General features: G+C 40.0%; 1 protein-coding gene across 4 annotated transcripts in view; it reads right to left on the reverse strand.

Annotated features, from left to right (window-relative positions):
- The window catches only part of FBXL5 (F-box and leucine rich repeat protein 5), a 37,634-nt gene extending 18,225 nt beyond the window's left edge, over nt 1–19,409 (reverse strand). For 2 of the 4 annotated variants that reach the window (XM_086890265.1, XM_086890266.1), the window contains exons 1-4: nt 15,868–19,409; nt 3,868–4,083; nt 2,027–2,122; nt 1,054–1,237 (exon numbers count right to left, since the gene is read on the reverse strand). In XM_086890265.1, the coding sequence (XP_086746391.1) occupies nt 1,054–1,237; nt 2,027–2,122; nt 3,868–4,083; nt 15,868–16,266 (895 nt within the window). In that variant the 5' untranslated portion in view covers nt 16,267–19,409. Of the gene's footprint in view, nt 1–1,053; nt 1,238–2,026; nt 2,123–3,867; nt 4,084–9,628; nt 9,655–15,410; nt 15,579–15,867 lie in introns of those variants that run through there. The other 2 variants (XM_086890267.1, XM_086890268.1) reach the window with 2 other exon arrangements.
- Between the last annotated feature and the right edge of the window lie 369 nt (nt 19,410–19,778).

Here is a 19,778-nt window from a genome sequence, read left to right on the forward strand (position 1 = left end):
ACTATTGTCCTAAAACTGCTATTCCAGCTAGATTTAACAGCAAGTAATGCCACAAAGCTACATTTGTCACATTCATCTGTAAAGACTCAAAAGTATTTCACAGAATGGACCATGATCTTTTCTGAAGGCTTCACCTGGAGGGCAGAAAACGACCAGTTGAGTAGTTCAGAGAAGTCAAGTTTCATCAAAAAAATCTGATTACAGAGTAATTTGTCAAGTTTTTCTAATGAGAGCAGAACATCTTATCAACATCACGAACTCAGTCCATGATAACTCACTCTACGTATCAGACTCACACCAGCATTACAGTTTTGGTACATTAACTCTCCTTCCTTGGGGCATCAATTCTTTTTTGTTAGGAGTGAAAACTGTAAATATTGACAACTTAGGCTGATTCAGCAATCATAAAACAAGCCTGAAGTCTACTTTAGTAGTTATCCATTTAATCTAAGTTTCACCAGAAAAGGTAGTTAGTTAGAGATAAATGCAAAATAAATATCCACTTTGAGAACACAGATTTCATCTGACCTATTCACATGCTGTACAGATTCATTCCCTTGCTTTACTCCATGCTCACAGGTCCTTTCTCATTCCTGAGAGGCCCAGGAAAGTTAGCTAATGGAGCTAGGAAGGTGAATGTTTTTAATTTGAAATATTAATAAATAACTATTTTGTATTATTAAAACATCAACACAAAAAGCTTACAAAGCTGACCTAAAAACCAAGAATGAAATGCAGAGTCTGCAAATAGAACATATAATTTAAATGGAAGTGTGAAATTAGAAGTTAAATACTCTTTTCATCTGTTTATTCTATCAAATATTAACATGAGAGGGAAGGGAGCAGAACAATTTTGACAACAGGTAAACAGTGACATTACAACCTGCCAAGATGCCCATATCAAACAATAAAATTTCTGAAGTTTCAAAACTGGTTTGCAGGTATACTCATAAGAACTACTCTGTCTGCCCATACATAACTTTAGGTATGTCACTGGTGTGGCTTTTTAGATAAAAACTGCAGCTTGAAAGTTACTTTAATTAGATACTTCACCTTGATCTGCCTTCTCATCCACAGAGTACTTAAAGACCTTCTGAAGCTCTTCTGCCTGATTCCACTTACTGAGACCTCTGAATTCTGCAGCCTCTTTCTGTGAGCAGTGCTGTGCAATTACTTTCTTCTTAATATCTTTCAGCTCTTCATAAGTAAAGTATTCCATCAACATTGGCTGAAAAACCTAACACAAAGGAAAGAGGGGAAAAAAACCTGGTGCTGACAGAAATAGTTAATAATGCTACACAGACCTACCAACACAGAATTTCCTATTTCAAATGCTCTCAAAGTAAAACATGTCATACATTAAGGAAACCTAAGGACAGGACCATGGAAGTTTTAAATTCTAACCCCCTGCTTTCTAACAGAACACTGCACAGTATCAGGCAAGATGTTTTAATCATTTTCCCCATCAGAATAGGGAAGTGACTAAAGTTGCTTAACCTATGTAACTTATTAAGGTACTCACATGGAAGGCAAAAGTAGCAAGGAAGAAAAACATGAGAAAAGACTTCCCATGGACAGACTTCAGAATATGTTTCCCAGTTTTTGGATACCCATAAATCATCAGACTGGCAGTACTAGTCTATGTTTCAAATATAGGTCAGAAGCTGTTTGGGAGTGTCAGTTTGAGTCATGAAGCACTGGTTTACAGGACCTCTCTTTTCTCATTTAAGTTTTGCTATACAGCCATTTTAACTACTTGCTGCAAACAAATCCCAACCCCAATGGACTTTTGCTATCAATTTTTTCAAGAATTATTATTTCATCATAAGCTTCTTATATATTCAGTTTCAGAATGGGTCACTTTCCAGTCAGAGAACTGAACAATGTCACCACAGTCTTGAATGCAAATTAGCATAGCAATAAAAACAGAGAACTGAAAAAACAATGAACATCTAAGCCATTTGTCTCTATTCAGTTATTCCAAACCCCAAGAAAGATCTCCATCACATTTGAAGAAAATCTTTACCTCCTCTTCCTCCTTCATATGAGGAAGGAAATCCCTGGTAAAGGCTTCCAATCTCTCCTTCAGCTGTTTCGCATAGTTTAGCTGTTCATATTCATTCTGAGAAGAAAGCAAAGACTTAATGGTTACCCAGTCTCATCCAGTCATCCAAGGATTGAACTGTTCAATAAAGTAGAGGTTCAAAGGAAAGCCCATTACGCCCTTCCCATGCATGCAGCAGGTTTGCTCTATTTCATGGCAAGAACGTGTTTACTTAATGACGCTGACACTCTGAACTGGCGTGTTAACAGGCAGAGCAAAAAATTCCCTTCCTGCCCAAGTCCAATTTATTTTCTTAGCATACATGAATTCGTTTGTCTAATCCCACTTTTACTTTGGAGCAAAGACTGAAATCTGCCAGTCTACAATCTCACACAATATTCAAAGAAGTAGAAGACTAATTTAAGTATTTGCATGGTTTGTATATAAAGTTTCTAGGATAGAACGCTTCTGCCTCATCGTTTAACTGCATACATTTTACCTTAGTTATTCTAAAATTTAAACTCACAAATTATTAACAGAATTTACAGTCAGAGATACTATACAGATTTTTACTTTGGAAATTCAAAGAACTCTAAAATAATGATGTAACTGACTTTTAAACGTTCAAGTTAGTCCAACCTCATATATCAATTTGTTATTCTCTGAGTCACTAATAAGAAGCTGATTCTGAAATCTGCCCAGTAATTGCAACATACTGAAGTTCCTCCCAACTGTTACAGTAAATGTTTTTCTTTTCAAGGTTCTACAATATCAAGAAATGCTGACTATTACAGGGACAAGCTTAAGCCATCAGTTTAAACTAATCACTCCATAAAAACAGTCAAACATTAACTAAAGTTAATGTATCTAAAGAGAACTAAAGAAATCTGGTTTTGCACACTTAAAAAATCAAGCAACAGAATAACACTAGCATCCTATCAGAGAAGGTGTAACACAAAGCCAAGTGCTAAATTTCCGTCTTTCCTTCATTTCCTGATTTGTTAATGGACAAAAGACAAAATTAAAGGTTTACAATGCATAGGGAAAAAATTATTTGTAGGTTTCCCAGGTCAAAACAAGGCTTAGATGGCCAAACAGAGTCAGTCAACTGCATATTTAGTATTTTTCTTACTGAAAATCTGGACCACACATATTAGAAATGTATTGTGGGATGTCAAATGACTACTGGAGACAATAGTTCTTAGGGGGCAGGAAGGGGGACTTGAGTTGGATACCCCAAGAGAACGACATGGAAGAATTCAAGAAGAATTCTACTGGAAAAGTACTTACAGATAATCACTGTCAAAAAAGCCAGCTGGAGAAATAATATTTAGAGTTCTTTGACAACTGGATCATTAACAGGACTACATGAGTCACAGATTAAAACAATGCTGCTTTTTTTTATAAGTCTGGGAATCATCTCCATTTGTGGCAACAATACAATGCTGTGCATCACCAAAAAAAAAAAAAAGATCCTCAAGGTTTCCTAACAAATTAATAAAATCCCATTATTTCTATAGCCAGAAACTTCTGACCAGTTAGTAAAACAGTCATTATATTTGGAATTTCCATGCTATCTCTCCAAAACACCTCAAATTATACAGTGAAGACTGTCACAAAACACATCTCTGAAAACAATTTTCATTTAGTAATTGTGGTGAATAGCACAAGAAGTTGTGTTTCAGCCTAGAAAGTATAAAAAAAAAACCATAAAAGTTTCTTCTTCCTCCATTTCTTCATACAGAATATGAAGAGGCAAGGCAAGCAAATATGTAATCACATCATGTTTTCCTCAGGTCACAAATCTCTCATAGTCTACTTACCTTTACATTCTTTAGCCCTTTCTCAAAAAGGCTAAGCATCTCTGAGAGCTTGTTGTCCGAGTGTACATTGTACACTGTCCGGCTACGCTGCTGAAGCAAACCAATGATGCACTCATTTTCAATCTGCTCGTGCATTTTAAATTCCTTGAATGTGGCATAAAGAGATTGCAGCAGAGCCCGAAAATCATTGTTGTTGGAGAAGTTGGTCTTGGAAAGCTAAGAGAAAGAAAAGTTCACAAAAAATCAATGAAAATCACGTCAAACACAAATTAAATCCTTAGACTAGGGGATTCATTGGGATTCACTGCTCCCCTTATTTATAAATGGTAAACACCTTCAGTTTTTAAAATAAAGTGAAGCCAGCAAAATCAAAGTTGTATTTAAGGAACATAAACCAAATCTTGTGAAACACTGAGGTAAACAAATGTAGAAAGATTTCCTGGCAGAAGTCAATGCAATCTCCCCAGCCCTACAGGTTACTGACAGGCTTTGGCCCTTTCCCAATCCACAATTTTGTCCATACCAAAAAGCAATTAACATAGGTCCCTGAGTCCATCCTGTGTATTATCCACAAGGAATATTGAGTCCTACCACTGAATACAAACTACATTAGTTGTTGGAGGTTTCTAATGGAGCAAAACCCAAAAAATCAAGACAGACCAAAATTCTAGGTAATACAGTAGCGCCATTTTTACATGTATAGTCATCACTGGCAACAATATATTTTAAACCTGCATTTTCCTTCAGTGAACACAGAAAAACAGTGTCTTTTCCATTCTTATGCTTTATTCCATGTGCAGATTCAAGAATCCTAGTCTACAGCAGTATACAAGACCAAGCAGTCTAAAAGATCTCAATTCAGAAAACAAGCTGCCACAATACTGAGAAGTGGTTTAACTACCAAGACGCTGGAATCTATGGGGTTTACAAGAAATGGGAATCTGAGACATACGTATTCAAACATATTACTTACATCAAAAACAACTACAAATAGAGATATGCAAAACTTTTTTTCATCACAAGCCCCCAAATGTACTTACTCATTGTGACATTGCATGCCACTTCCTGGCAGCCATAAGCAAAACGCAACTGAAACGTGCTGGACACCTGCCAAATCCTTATGCAACTCCAAGTAAGCTGTGCATACTGTACATTACATGCTGTGCATATGAGCAAAATGATTCTCACTATGGAAAGACAAAGTTACTTAGCCCCAGAAGAGAGAGAAAACACAGCAAAGTTTAAGAGGATTTTTGGTTGGTTTTTTTGGTTGTTTTTTTTGTCCAATATGCTTTAGACCAATTAGTGACAGATGTCAGAAAAAAACTGATGTCTGTAACACACTGTTAGGATTTGAAGCATACGTTGTTACGTATCCCTAATGGGGAAAGATCTTGGCTTCAAAGGCCATATCAGTTCCACACTATGCCCCAAGAATGCAGCACTAGGAACAGTGGTACTATACAAAACTGAGGGCTTGACTTTCCACACTGAAAAGCAGAAGCCTGAGCAAGCACAGGTGATGGGCACAGAAGCATCTCCTCAGGCAGCCTCCTCACCTCCCGGCACCTGTGAATCACATCTCAATAACTAACTGTGGTTTCTCAGGTGGCATTTCCTTTGATTAAGAATAGTGTTGTTATAGTTCATTCTACCCATAAGGATCCACAAAGTGACTGGAGGCAGTCCCCAAAGATCTTTTTCCCTCCAAGAATTCCATGTGCTCCCAAATACTTAGCATTTTGATTGACTTTAAAAATGTAAGCAAGACTGCTGAAGTGGGTAACAGGTAGGTGTGTAACACAAATCTACTGTATTCTGCTGCTTGCTTTAAAAACAAATCATTAAATTGGTTCTGATAAAAAACTAGAATATTCTCATTGTCTTGACTAAAAGCCTTTTCAAGATTCAAAATGTTCTGCTGAATCTACCTATTGTCATCCACAAATTTGGAATAAATAATCTCTTTGAGCATGCAATTTAAGAATGTCCATTAGAAATGGATTGTTATAGAAGCCACTGTAACATGAAGCACTTGTATATTCACCTCTGCTACTGAGGGTTCCTGCAGATATCCAACAGATTAGGACTTATGGAGAGGATATTGAAGTTTAGTAACTATACTTAAATCAGAAATCACTGTATTACAAAGGTCAGCCAAAGCTGAGAACAACTGGCTTTTCAGAGGACAGGTAGCTTAGCAACAAAGTCACTCAGACCTGTAATTTCATTACCAGGACTGAAGTCCCATGACAGGGGACCAAGACTATTAACAGACAGAAGCTACTCCATTCCAAGGTCCATTTTTCACCAGCTCTAACAAGGAAAACTACTGCTGGAGTTCAGTAGTGCAAAAAGAAAAGCCACATCCCCCCAAATTCAAAGAGAGAATGGCAAGGGAGAGGAAATGGATTATGAAATTTTGTTGACTCATCAAAAATATTAAGCATGATGCATGTGAGAACCCTGAACAGGCTTAAAATACACCGCACTAAAATGCAGAACCAGTGTTCAAGAAACTTGGGAGCTTTCTGAGCTTCTGAAGACATTACATTTAAACAGCTGTTCAATACAGCACAACTGGATTTGTGTTTGGAATGCAAACTCTAATTGAGGAGCAGTACCACAAGAGCAACAGTTTCAGTGGCTCCTGAAATTTAACAATTATTCATAATCCAAACAGCGTGGGCAACTGTCCGAACACTCATTCCTTTGTATTGTAAAGTATGTTTGAAACACTTCAGAGACTTATGGCTGATGCAGGGATCCTCTAGAAGTAAATTCAATACTAACTGAATTTATTAAAGCTTTTTTAAAAGAAAATAAATGATGCACTTAAAGCATAGCCATACCTGAAAAATCTTTGTAGCTCAGACAAGTATATGCTAATTTTAGGTGAGTGTCCAACTTACTGGACTATAACAGAGCCATTAACACAGTTAAGATGAATGCACAGACTTATAGCAAACATACATCTTTCCTTACTGAAACATGATGTTTAACTTTTGTGCTTTAAGAACAAAATACCAATATTGGCAATATTAACAGCAATTGCTCTTCAGACAGTGCTTTATGTTCACAACACTCAACTGAAATAACTCTGCACTCAACTCTTGTATCTCCCTCCTGGCTTTAGTGCTTTCATTAAAAAAATGAAACTTCCTGTCTAATGAAGACAAGACACATTTCTATCCACAGTGCTGTGAATACATAAGGAAGCTCCAAACTGCTAATTGAATCACCAAACAAAACACAGTATTTAACTTGGTTTCTGGAAGTGTTTTATGCATGTGCCAATATGGAAAAATGTGTTCTTAGAGAAAGGAAATTAATTTTCCAGTAATGTTAGTTTACAGTGAGTAAACTGAAACAGTTTTTTCCAACTAACTATGCCAAAAATAAATTTAAGGAGTGAAAAATGTTTGCTTCTTCCTTCCAAGCATACTATGAATCAAGGAGAAAGCAGCAAAGAGGAGTAAAGAAAAGGTACACTGCTCTTATCAAAATTTGCAGTAAGCAAAGTCCATGCTGCATGTTAACACTCCCAGTTACAAGTATTGCTATTCCCAACATCAAGATGGAAAACTACAAAAATATGAGGAAAGAAAATAGGAGTGGAAAAACTTATTTTTCCACTTTCCCTACAGATTTCACAAATTTAAAATGGAATCATAAATGGAATCATAAAATGCGTTAAACTTTAAAAAGTTTAATGTGGCTACAAATTCACAAGCCAAATTAATTTCAAATGAAGGTTTTCCCTCTCAGCACCTTAATTCTGAACAACTACTAACCTTAAAAATTCAGTATGGAATCTAAGAAAATTGAGTACATTCTTTTCTTCCTGGTTTTCTCAGTCGTTTTTCTTTTGCATGTGTCATCCCAAATTACATTTTTGGCAGGTCATTCCTCTATATTCTGTTTTCCACATATAACTATATTAAGACTTGTACAATCTGCTGATAGCCACAGAATATGAAATAAAAGACATAATATTCCTGATAATCATGTTCTTGATAATCAATAGACTAGACTTCTATCACTAATTAACTCAGCAGATTTAAAACGAATTTAAAAAACAGTAAAATTTTTTTTATTATAGAGCTGGTAGACCATTCTGATTAAAAGAAAAAAGGTATCTAGATAAATATCGGGAAAGTTTTTCACCCCCAAGGCGGCTGGGAAGTGGAACAGGCTCCACAAGGAAGTGGTCACGACACCAAACCTGACAGAGCTCAAGAAGTTTTTGGACAACACTGTCAGGCACATGGTCTGACTCTTGGGGTTGGGATTCTTGCGCAAGGCCAGGAACTGGACTCAGCGATCCAGCTGATGCATCCCTTCCAACTCAGAATATCCTATGATCCTATTCTGTGAAAAAAAGAACTGATTTTTAGACTGGAATAACACTGGGGACAAAAAAGAACCAGGCACTACTAGTCAGCTGTATCTTTTCACTGTTATATTTTTAGGTATTAGCATATGCAGTAGCACTAAAATTCAAAGGACAAACCCGCACTCTGCAGAGGCATTCATCTCAGTTTCAGGCACAAGAAAATGGAGGAACAAAAACCGTAACAAGGTGAGCCTGTGCCAACAGCAAGAGCATGCTGTTTCATGTTATTCTTAATCTGCTGGAAATGAGGGTGTGGCTATGGAGAAGGAAACACACCGAAGGAGCAGCCCTGCCTCTAACTGTACTTTCCTGCAGCTTCCCTGGAATATGTGCTGGCAATCATGCAGCTGCAAGATGAATGTATCTAATCCAAGGAGGAGCTCTGCCTTTTACTGGGCTCATTTTTCACCTGGTTGGAGCACTAGTAGCACCCAGTTATACCCCCTTACTTAGGAATCCCCAAGAAGTTCAGTTGACATTGTCCCCAAGGAAGAACTCGGGTGCTGAGGTAGCTTAACCAAGAGAATGACTGTCCTCAGTGTCACCTCTCCTTGGCTTGCTCTTTATGTAAAGGTATACAAAGTGAACATTAAGAGAATTAGCTAAACTGCTTCACACTCCCACCTGTTTATGTGTATGAAGCCTTAAATCACAGGAGAAATCTGTTTTCTACCCTCGGCACCTTTCTTGGCACTGCGTCAACCCAAAATAATAGCAATTAATTAAGCAGGAAGGACAGAATGAGGCAGAACTCAACAGGAAATCCAAAGCTTTCAAATGCCCTTCTTTCTGTTGTTGTCTTTTCAGTGCAACCTTGTCCTTTGTGTAATCTTCTAGCTGTTTTGCAGCATCACTGTCTTGAAATAGCTTTTCAAAAAACCCAACTAATCAAAAAACCAAAACAAACAAAAAGCCCCACAAACTGAAACCAACCAACAAACAGTATACAAGATTCAGGCACAGAAAATTACAAAATTATTTTGCTTTCAAAGACTGGCAAACAGGGAAGGTAAAACCTCAGATTCTATTTTCAAAGGCTAAGAACAAGCTGATAAAAGTTAAGCATAAGGGAACAGTGAAAAAAACTCTTGTATTTCCATTTTTACTGTTGTCTTCCATACCACTGTCTTGTACTACATCCACAGTCAATTTTGTGTAATGAACACCTATAGACGAGGTTTCAAATCACGAAGATCATTTCACAATGAGACATGAATAACAACATGGGAATAACTCAACCAAGATTTTCAGTGATTCAATTGCTACAAGAGTCAGATCAGACAGCAGAAAGCACAGCTAACCTAAGCTAAGCTAAAAATCAGCTAAGCCTCTTTCACCACGTGATTTCCACAGGCAGAACCTTACCAAGGCTGGAAGAACAAAGATTGTCACCGTATCTGTAGGAAAGGACGAAAAAGAATAAAAAAAATTTAAAACCAATTAAAAAGCTACTAAATACGCTATGAGCTACAAGGGCCTCAAATGAAAACATGATGAACACTTGCAACTATGCTGTTATTTATCTACCTGTGTCACACTAGTCTACATGGCACGGAAGACTTCTTTCCCATTTTACACCCTCAAGGATACAGATTCTTGCTAAGACCTCATCTTCAACTTTCTATAAGGCCATACCTGAAGTCCCAGGAATGAAATCTCCCACTGCAGTAACTCACAGAACCACAGCAAAAATGTGTTTGTTCCTCTGCATCAGCCTCACTACAAGTTCCCAACACATAGGTGGGCACTGGAAAAATTCACCTCTCCAGCTTAATCCATCTTGGCCACTAACTGCAAAAGCAAAAAGCCAAGTCTCGAGAATTACAACTTGTAGTATTTAATCAGTTAAAGAGTATTCTAGGATAGCTGCACAAAACCTGTACTGATACACAGTAATTACAGTTCTTGGATTTTTACAAGGCGTCAGTTTCTTTTTCTCTTTTTTTTTTCTTTTTTTGTAACACAGAATGTGAGAGAATAAATTGTTGCTTAAAGCAGAGAAGGACAAAGGTGGGCTGTTACAGCTCTCCAGACCAGACTGGGAAAGAGGATGAAAGATCAGAGCAGTATGTAAAAAGTGAACAGGAAACTTTTTTCATACGATACAAGGGCAAAAATAGTTAATAACCAATTACTTGGGAGAAAAAACTGCTACTATGTCTGGCAGGAAAAAAAAATATATATAAAAGCATCTGGTAAGTAAGAAAAAATAGGTTTTTTGAGAGACAAAATTAAAGAAATTATGAGAAGGTAACAACAAGTGCTAGAAGTATCTTGGAAAAAAAGAGTGAAATTGCTATGCAGCTCTGAAAAATTTCAATAAAACTCCAAACAAATTTTATGACTGTTGTCCCTCATTTCAGACCTCCTATGGCACTCAAAACACATTTATTTTAAAATGTAGATATTTAAAACATGTTGTCACTTTCAGATTCATTTTCAAAATACTCTTCTTAAGAAAAAATAATTCAAACCTGCCACTTCCCAAAAGATATGGCAAAAAGTTACTGAACTATTCAGGATCCTAAAACTAAGATGGAAAGATAACTGGTACAACCCCTGACGAAACAGACATAGGTGAGCAATTTGTTGTCTGTCTCTGGATGCTAATGAGGAGATTTAATTTCCTTCTATCAAGGAAGGAATTTCCTTCCATCTTTTGCCTGCAGCAACAGCATAGCCCACCTAAGTTTGCAGACTTACTAGGACTAAACATCTCAAGTAGCTCTCTCATCCTAAACATAGGTGAAGGCAGATGCTCAGTGTTACAGAACATTAACTGAGAATAACCAAAAACTATCGATTTCTAAATCAACTCACATCTATTTAAAGCAACACTAGAAAATGAATGGCAGTGTACTGAAACACTGAAAAGGGATTTCAAAAGGAAAACAAAAGCTTTACCAACATTTTTTTAATTAGAAGCACAGATACACTTACCTTCTTGGAACAGGCATTTTCTGTTCTCAAGGGCATCAAGAGGAAAATTTCACTTGGAAAAATTAAGTCCTAAGTTAATAATTGGTCCAGTTTTTCAGATTTCAGTCCCCCTGGCTGCCACAAGAAGTATTATCTTAATAATGCCCTGTCCAGTGCTTTACAATGCCAAAACAACTTCAGAGTATTTTTCACTCCTAAATGGTTCATCATACTACAGGTGACATAAGAAAATCACAAACTTCATACATGAAAACAATTCATTCTCTGCAGCAGAAGCCAAAGGTAAGTGCAGGTAAGTTGAACAGAACAGCATTTAGACTTCAAATTAGGAGGACAGAGAACACAGATTACAGGAGAAAAAAAGTGATCTTTTAAGTCAACTATTTAATAGGAAAGGCAGATGACAACAGAAAATCTTAAAGTCTTCTTTGCTCAAGTCTGTATGAAAAAATTAATTAGGAAAAATATTTATGGCAATTAATTTTTAGCAAAGAGTCAGAAGCATAAGCTAGGAAATAAAAATACTAGTTAAATATTTATGCAAGTTCAATGCATTCAAGTCACCAGAGTATGACAAAACTGATCCAAATTTCCAGGAAGAACTAGCCAAAGCAATTAATGAACCATGAGAAATAACTGCAGAGATCTTTTGTAGAAAGATGAGCTCACAGGAGACTGAAGTCAGACAAAAGAAGGACCTTAGATGTTTTTGCTCAAACACCCAAAGGTTTCACAATAAAGGTGAGCTATTAAAGCCACTGTTACCTCCTGCCATGGTTCATCCTGTTCCCTCCCATACTGACAACCTGGTTCTGGAGCTTGTTTGACCTCTTAGTGAGCCAGTTTTACTGAATCACCTTTCGCTTCAGTTCCCTAGATGAACTAGCTGCTCATCAAGGGGCCAGACAAGCACAAAGGATATCATCAGCAATTAACCCTTCCAGCAGCAGCCAGTTATTACATCCACTCAGTCACAACATGAAGTCCTGCACTAGTTTTGAGAGGCAGACAGAAAGGCAGAACAAGCAATCAAACACCGCTATCTTCATTGCAGCATTTAGGAGGGCAAGCATTTTTCCCTGTTCCTAAAGCACCCTTAACTTGCTGGGCAATTCTGTAACACAAAGATTTGAAAATATGCTTTGGCTGCAGTAACTCCATAAGCCAGCAGGAAGTTTGAAATCCCATACTGGAAGACCAGGTGCCTTGCTTCTCGGGAAGGCCTAGCCAAAACTTAATCACAGGCTGTACGTAGACCAGAGTCTGTTATTTGAGTAGTCCCAATCTTGAAGCTATAAGAACTAACAATTGGCCAGCACAGATACAACTTCCTTTTGATAAGATAACCAAACTACTTTAAGGGAAAATGATACATGTTACAGATCATGATTTCTCTAAGGTTTTTGGTATTGTTTTGCCTTACAGCAAAGTAACCGAGTCTGCAGGAAATTGCAGGGTAACTCAAGCACTTGCAAACAGAGCTCTCAAGCCCAGGCTACCAGTTTCCAACCAAACCAAAATGGGATTTTCCTTATCAGCTGAAATCTGTGTTGCTTCGTTCGTGACAGATACGATACTTTCAGACATAGCTAGGAAGGCTGGTATTACACAAGTGGCACATTCTAGAGTGCAGAAAACACAAGACCATAATGCAATAACAGAAACTGCCCCACTGGACATCAGCACGCTGACGTGGACAAGTGCATACTGCTGCATACAGAATAGGAGTCTAATGACAAAAATGAAAGGGAATTTGAGCATCAGTCCTCAGAGAAGCATGGGATTAGAGAAGCACAAAGCAAGTATGCTGCTGTTAAAAAAAGAACTGCAGAACAACAAATCTGCTCTACTCGACACCAGCAATGTCCTGTTCTGCACAAGATTCCAGGAAAACACAGACATAGTTAGGCTGAGGTTTCACAGTAGCTTCAGTCAATCTAGTTGCTGGTTGTCACAGTCCTACTTTCTGCCTCCCACTGGCTTCAGTACCGATCTGACCGATGCTTGCTGGCAGCACTACATCAAGAGAAAACCTACCCTGCTTCAGAAAAAAAAATGTTTTCTGCCAGATTGGAGCCTTTGTGAGTCACCTCAAGCACTGATGGGAGCAAGAAAGGCAGGCAGTGATAACAGCAGCAGTCAGAGAGCTTAAACTGTTGGAGAATGGCAGCTTAGTTCTGACAAGAGCAACAAGTATGCTGAGGTACAGCAAGCCTGACCCATGTGATGAAGTAGAATGAATCAGTTTGCTTAAGCTAGAGAACGGATAACTAAGATGGAGGACATGGCTACAACTGCAATTCGGCACAAGATCTTTCTGAAAACGAAGAACAGTTCACTAGAGATGGGAAAACAGAATCTGCTCTATTTGTAGCAAAGATGACGTCAGGCATTAGGACAAGCATTTTAGTATAAAAACTGTCTGCTGTAACACTCCACTACCTACAGGGGGAACTTCCTCAGAGTACTTAATGAATTTTCTTATCATCAGAATAGGAGATAGATTTGATAACAGGGTGGATTACCTTATTAAATATAATTCTAATTACTTGTATTATGCAAGTCCAGGGCAGTGCATACAAGATGGGTAAAAATGTCATTTAAGAATGCAGCAAAGGTACAGTGAGATCTTTGCTAGCAACAGCTAAAAAAGTAGGATAACCTTCCTAAAGCACCAAACAGCTTAAATGTCCAATTTACTGTTCTCTCTTACACAAAGTCCTGGAAGAACAAAATAAACTGTGTATCTCTGTCCTAAAGGATTAATTAAGTGCCTATGTTTTAAATACATCAGGAACATCATAACTGCTCTCCAGAGAAGCAAAGCAAGAATGAACTCATTTCACCTTCCCTAACATTTGTTGGAATTTACTGAATTCAGACATTAGCAGCAACTATATTACACTGTACAGGGAACCTGATGAACACAGGTAACATGCAATTTACAAAATTAAAGAACCCTCAAGGTCAAACTAAACTTATAAAGAGCATGGCTTTGGAGATTACAATTGCCATGTAAACAGAACTACAGACTTACATAATTGCAGCACCTCAATCACACAAGGAGGAAATTCAAAAACTATCTCAAGTTCTTCTGGTGCAAAGCATTAGCATTATAAACCTCACAGGAAAGGCACAGACCCCAAGTTCTGAAACAGGGTTAAAAGTTGTAAAGCTGAGCACTTCTTGAAAAAAGGGACATTCCTTCATGCTTGCATGAAGGGAGCAAAGGAAAAAGGGAGCAAAAGGAAAAAGGGAGCAAAAGGAAAAAGGGAGCAAAAGGAAAAAGGGAGCAAAAGGAAAAAGGGAGCAAGCAAATTCCTGTATAAAAACTCTTAGAAAATGAAAGGTTATGAATATCACAAACTGGAGAGTTTTAATTAAAGTTTGCAATACTTAGAAAAACTGATAATTGCTCCCCAGCAAGTTTTATCAGGCATGGTAAATTTGGTCAAAACTTTGTGGGAGGCTCAATAAAAGTAGCAAAAGTGCCGCTCTGGGAACAAAACCCAAATGACTACAAGATCTGGAGGTATAAATGAAACCTGTTCAGCTGCTGTCAACAATGAAACAGCTACCAGGAGTCAGTATTTGTTTACATTCAAATAAAATCCATTCTGTTACGATATCACAAAATTTTCTGCTGCTGCAGATTAAGTTGATTGCAAATGTACTCTCAGATAAAAAGCAAAGTGAAAGAAACTATACAGGATCTCCCATTCTACTTCCCCCAGACCCTGGGCTCATGCTGCCCAGTTAACAAATCCCGCAAAAAAAAACCAGCTCAAGGTTTTCCTTAACTTATTAGCAAAAGCAAGAGGCACATGAAAGGATCTGGTGAATCCCAGAGCAGTGCAAGGTGGCGTGTGGAAATCGCGAAGGAAGCATGAACTCCCCCACGCTGCTGGCAGCAGCAAGCTATTATAACTGCCTCTCATGTAACTTCACCCTTCTTTTAAATGTCTGTAGCCAATCTGGTTCTCCAAACAGCCATTTATGCCCGGAGATGGGAGGCACAACTTCTCTTGCAGGAGTGCTGGCTGTGAAATATTTGCCCAAAACCCTCCCACAACACTCAAAGCTGCCGCAGGGAAGTTTGCCTTTCAGGTGACACACCAGCCTTGATTACTTAACAACCCTGATGCAAGAATAAAAATTACTTTTGCGCACGAACAAAATTACATATATTTGAAATAAAAGAACATACCTAGGGTACCTTTACGCCAATCGCCAGCTGGACGCCGCGCACAGAACCGCAAGCGCGGTCCCCGGCAGCCCGTGAGGGGCAGCGCGCCCCGCGCCCGTGCCCTGCCCGGCTGCCAGAGCAGCACGGCCGGGCCGCGCTGCCCGCGCAGGGAGCGCCAGGCCCGCGGGCGGCTCGGCCGGGCTGCCCCCCGCGCTGCGCGCCCCCTGCGCGGCACCGCCGCCCCTCCGCGCCGGGCGCTGCGGGACACGGCGCCCGCCGGCCGGCCCGGCAGGGCAGCGAGGGCGGCACCGGTGCTGCGCGGCCAGCGGGCGGCACCGGCAACCCGGGAGGGGCTCAGGAGCCCCGCGGCAGCGCAGGGCACAAGTTACCGGCGGGGCCGGGGCGCTGACAGCTGCGCACTCCCCTAAGCCTCCCTCCCGCCCCGGGGCAGCGGCACGGCGGCCGCCCCGGCCCCTACCTTGTCGCAGTAGAGCCCCACGAGCTGCTTCATTCGCCAGTGCGGGGCGGAGAACACGTCCACCTCCTCGGGGAAGGGAGCCATGTTCTCCCCATGGAGCCGCGCCGCTCCCGGCGGCGCGAACGGCGGCGCGAGCATCCGCACCGCGCGTGCGCCCGCCCCGCGTGACCGCGCCCGCCGCTCCGCGCGTGCGCGGCTGGCCCCGCCCCTTCCCGCGGGGAGCGGCGGCGCCGGGCCCGCCTCGGCTCGGGCCGCTCCTGCTGGGACGTTCCCGCTGCGGGATCCGCTCCCGCCAGCAGTCACAGCCTTAGGGCCGGGCCAGCGAGCTGCAGGCCTGCACGACTTGGGATCCTGGGCCTTGGTAACGCCAAGGTAGCAGCTTGTGGGTATGAAAAACATTTCCGGATTCGGTTAGAAGATACGAGGTCACGGAGTCCAACCTGTGACCGAACATCTTGTCTACCAGACTATGGCACTGAGTGCCACGCCTTGTCTTTCCTTAAGCGCCTCCAGGGATGGTGACCCCACCACCTTCCTGGCCAGCTCATCCAATGTTCACACTTCCTGTGAAGAAATACTTCCTAATGTCCAACCTACGCCTTTCCTAGAAGAGTTTAAGACTGTCTTCTTATCCCATTGCTGTTTGCCTGCGAGAAACGACCGAGACCCACCTGGCTGCAGCCTCCTCTCAGGTGTTTGTAGAGAGCAGCAAGGTCCCCCTGAGTCTCTGCAGGCCAAACTCCACCAGCTCCCTCAGCTGCCCCTTACAGGACTTGTGCTCTCTTGCCCTTCTCTGGACATGCTCCAGCACCTCAATGTCCTTCCTAAACTGAGGGGCAGAGAACTGGACGCAGGATTTGTGGTGTGACCTCATCAAGAAAGGTCCTGGGAAAGCTATTTGTATATGTTGCAGCAGGGAATTCGCACCCAGCCTTTTGCAGTGTTTGTGCCGAACGAATAAAGTGTGTTTAACATCCAAGGCAAATGGACCAGAAACACCTGGCTGTCATACTGATCTGCTTGTGCAACATTTCAAAGTAAACAGGAACACTTGGCCAAATTGAGATTGCACAACGATTTGACAAAAGCTGAAACTGTCAGCCAACGTGTGGTGTAGTAAAACTGTCAACCAGCATGGCAATGTTCAGTAAATGTCACCGAAATACATTGTCAAATGCACAATAGATGCAGCAGGCTTCTCTGACTGAAACCTTTACAAAGTCTATGTTGCAGATATTAAATGTATTAAAGCTAGTGAGTTCATAGGTTTAAGCAATTAATTGTAAATATGTTGAAATATTTTCAGCAAAGTCACATGAGTTTTTAGCCCGGTATTTCTCAACATGCTTATGTTGGGAGAAAAATGCTGGTAAAAGCAGTAAATAGTGAACTGAGCAAAAGAGATCATGTTATGAGTGTTATTTAGCTGACACTGAGCACAATAATCCTTTTATCTCTTTATCTAAAGAAATTACTCTTATGCAATTGCAATATTGGGCGTTTCCTTTTCCATGAATCCTTTCCTCCTCAAAGGAGTTTTGAACACACTGGCCTACTTAGCCATATTTGCAAATATGTACAAACCTTGGAATGTTAAATTCTTACAGCTTCAGGGTGGGGAAAAAAAGCAGTCACATAGGAGGGAAGAAAGGAAGGCGAAGCACAGGTGTTACACAGCTAACTAGCCAGCACAAAGTTGTTTTACTGCTTGGGCTAGTAAAGCAGAGCTTTGGGTTTGGCTAGAGCATGTCTTTCACAGAGAGTGACCACTGGCACACAAGGGACCTTGTGTTACTGCTGTAGGTACACATGCACTTACAGACTTATGCAGGGAAGACATAAACCCTTAAGAAACAATGTTTGAAGTTCATTGCTTACAGAAGAACTTGTGAATATGAGATCTGATTTCCAGGCTTAAAGCATACCGAATTGAGGTTAATCTGCCAGAAATTCATGCTCAAGTAGTAATAGAGGATTAACGTTCCCACCTGTTACACCTTCCTACTGCTGGAACTTACCACTCCCATCTGATAGAAATAACAAGAGAGAACATGTTGGTTCCTCATCTTCTGGGGTTCAGAATATAACATGTGCTGAATTTCATGGTTGTTTGGGTTAATATTCAGTTTGTGAACTACAGTATCTCCAGAGCAGGTATGCTGCCAATTTTCTGACTTTTCTTCATGGGCAATAACATCTAGGAGAGAGGGACAGAGAGCAAGGAACAGTGATCTGTACCCACCATGAATTTCCAGACCCCAGGAGGCGAGATGGGCAGCCAATTTGTGGCAGTGAATTACAGTACTACAAGATAAATATTTTAATATTTTAATAATTAATATCCAATATTTTAATACCTGATAAAGGGATTAAAATATTGTATTTTCATGTGTAGACATTTAGAATATAGTTTTCATGTGTAGTGTAAGTGTAGACTTGGTAATTTTTTTTCAAGAATTCACATGGAGAAATGATTCTGAGGGTAGATAGTACATTAATGTAACAGAAAAAGGTATCATGAGATTCAGTTACTGGAAGCTAAAAGTAGACAAGTTCATGCCAGAGGTAAGGTTTTATTCTCAAGGCTATCAAACCACTGGAACCCTGGAGGTTGTTAATTTAGCCCTCATGTGAAGAATTTAGAACAAAACTAGGAAGACAAATTTAAAATGGCTGTGCTGAGTCAGATCAGAGCCATTCTGACCTGATGTTGTGTTTCTAGAAGTTGCCAGTGAGGAAAGGAAGCTTGACCAGAGTTGAAATGGGGATCCCAACAACTCTTGGATCCAATTTCTCCGGTATAACAGGTTGTCTATCTGCTAGGGAACCCACATTTTTTTCCACCAAGGTGCTGTTTCCTAACCTAGTGTGTACTTGGAGAAGCACTCAGTATCTGTCTTTATGACTTCTTAACTTATACTGTATATTTTAAGCAAAAGTTTTAGCCTTGATGCAAAAATCAGTGACAATGTCTGCACATTTCTGTATAGAAGATGACATTACTGAAATTACTGAGCAAAGTTTGGTTGTAGCAAAGTTGATAATAAATGTTCAGGGACTTCCATGGACTACTGCACTCTCTAATCCTGAATCCAAAGTATTGGCTTGAAACCATTAGATGAATGTTCTGATGCTCTATCAGCATGGACATAGAGAGGTTAGAAAGAGAAATGGGAAGAAAAAGCATTAGAGAAGCAACAAGAGTAAAGTACACCATCTCCCGTGCCTCCACCATATCAAGTACAACATTGCATATCCATTTTGGAGTAGATCTGGCTTTCCTGAAGACTCTCCTGCAGGTAGAAAACCAATTGGCTACCTTTTATCACATTTATAGCAGAAATCCATCATCAGGAATTTACTTAATGATTAGCAAGATTTCTCCCTTGGCAAAATCCACCAGCTGAGTACCTGTGCATCAAAAGAAGTGTGACACTACATAAATAAATACACAGAAAATAAAATTATTTATTCACTGAGGCACAGAAAAGAAAGAAAGAGAGAAAGAGAGAAAAGAAAGAAGAAGGGAGAGACAAAGAAAGAGAAAAGAACCAGCGTGTTCCTCAGAAATGTGAGTCCATAGACAAAATACTTGAAGGTTGAATTTATGTTTTTTAAAGGGAAAAAAATAATGTGGCTGTATTTTCAGCAATGTGTACCAGAACATATTCTGAAGATTAGATTGATTCATGCCTTTTGATGTTCTAACAGAGCACTTAGGGGAAAGAACCTGGAGGAGAATGACAGCAGAAATTGAAGACATTTGTTCAGTGCACAGGATATGTCTTAATCCGTATGTTTCTCGTTATGATTGAGTCATGACTGCAAAGCAGTTTTTTTTAACAAAGACACGATGCATATATCATCACACCAAAATGTCACTGTCACTGTCCAGGGGAGAGATGGAAAAA

Source organism: Cyanistes caeruleus, chromosome 5 (assembly GCF_971803275.1).
Source record: "Cyanistes caeruleus chromosome 5, bCyaCae1.hap1.1, whole genome shotgun sequence".
Classification (NCBI taxonomy): domain Eukaryota; kingdom Metazoa; phylum Chordata; class Aves; order Passeriformes; family Paridae; genus Cyanistes; species Cyanistes caeruleus.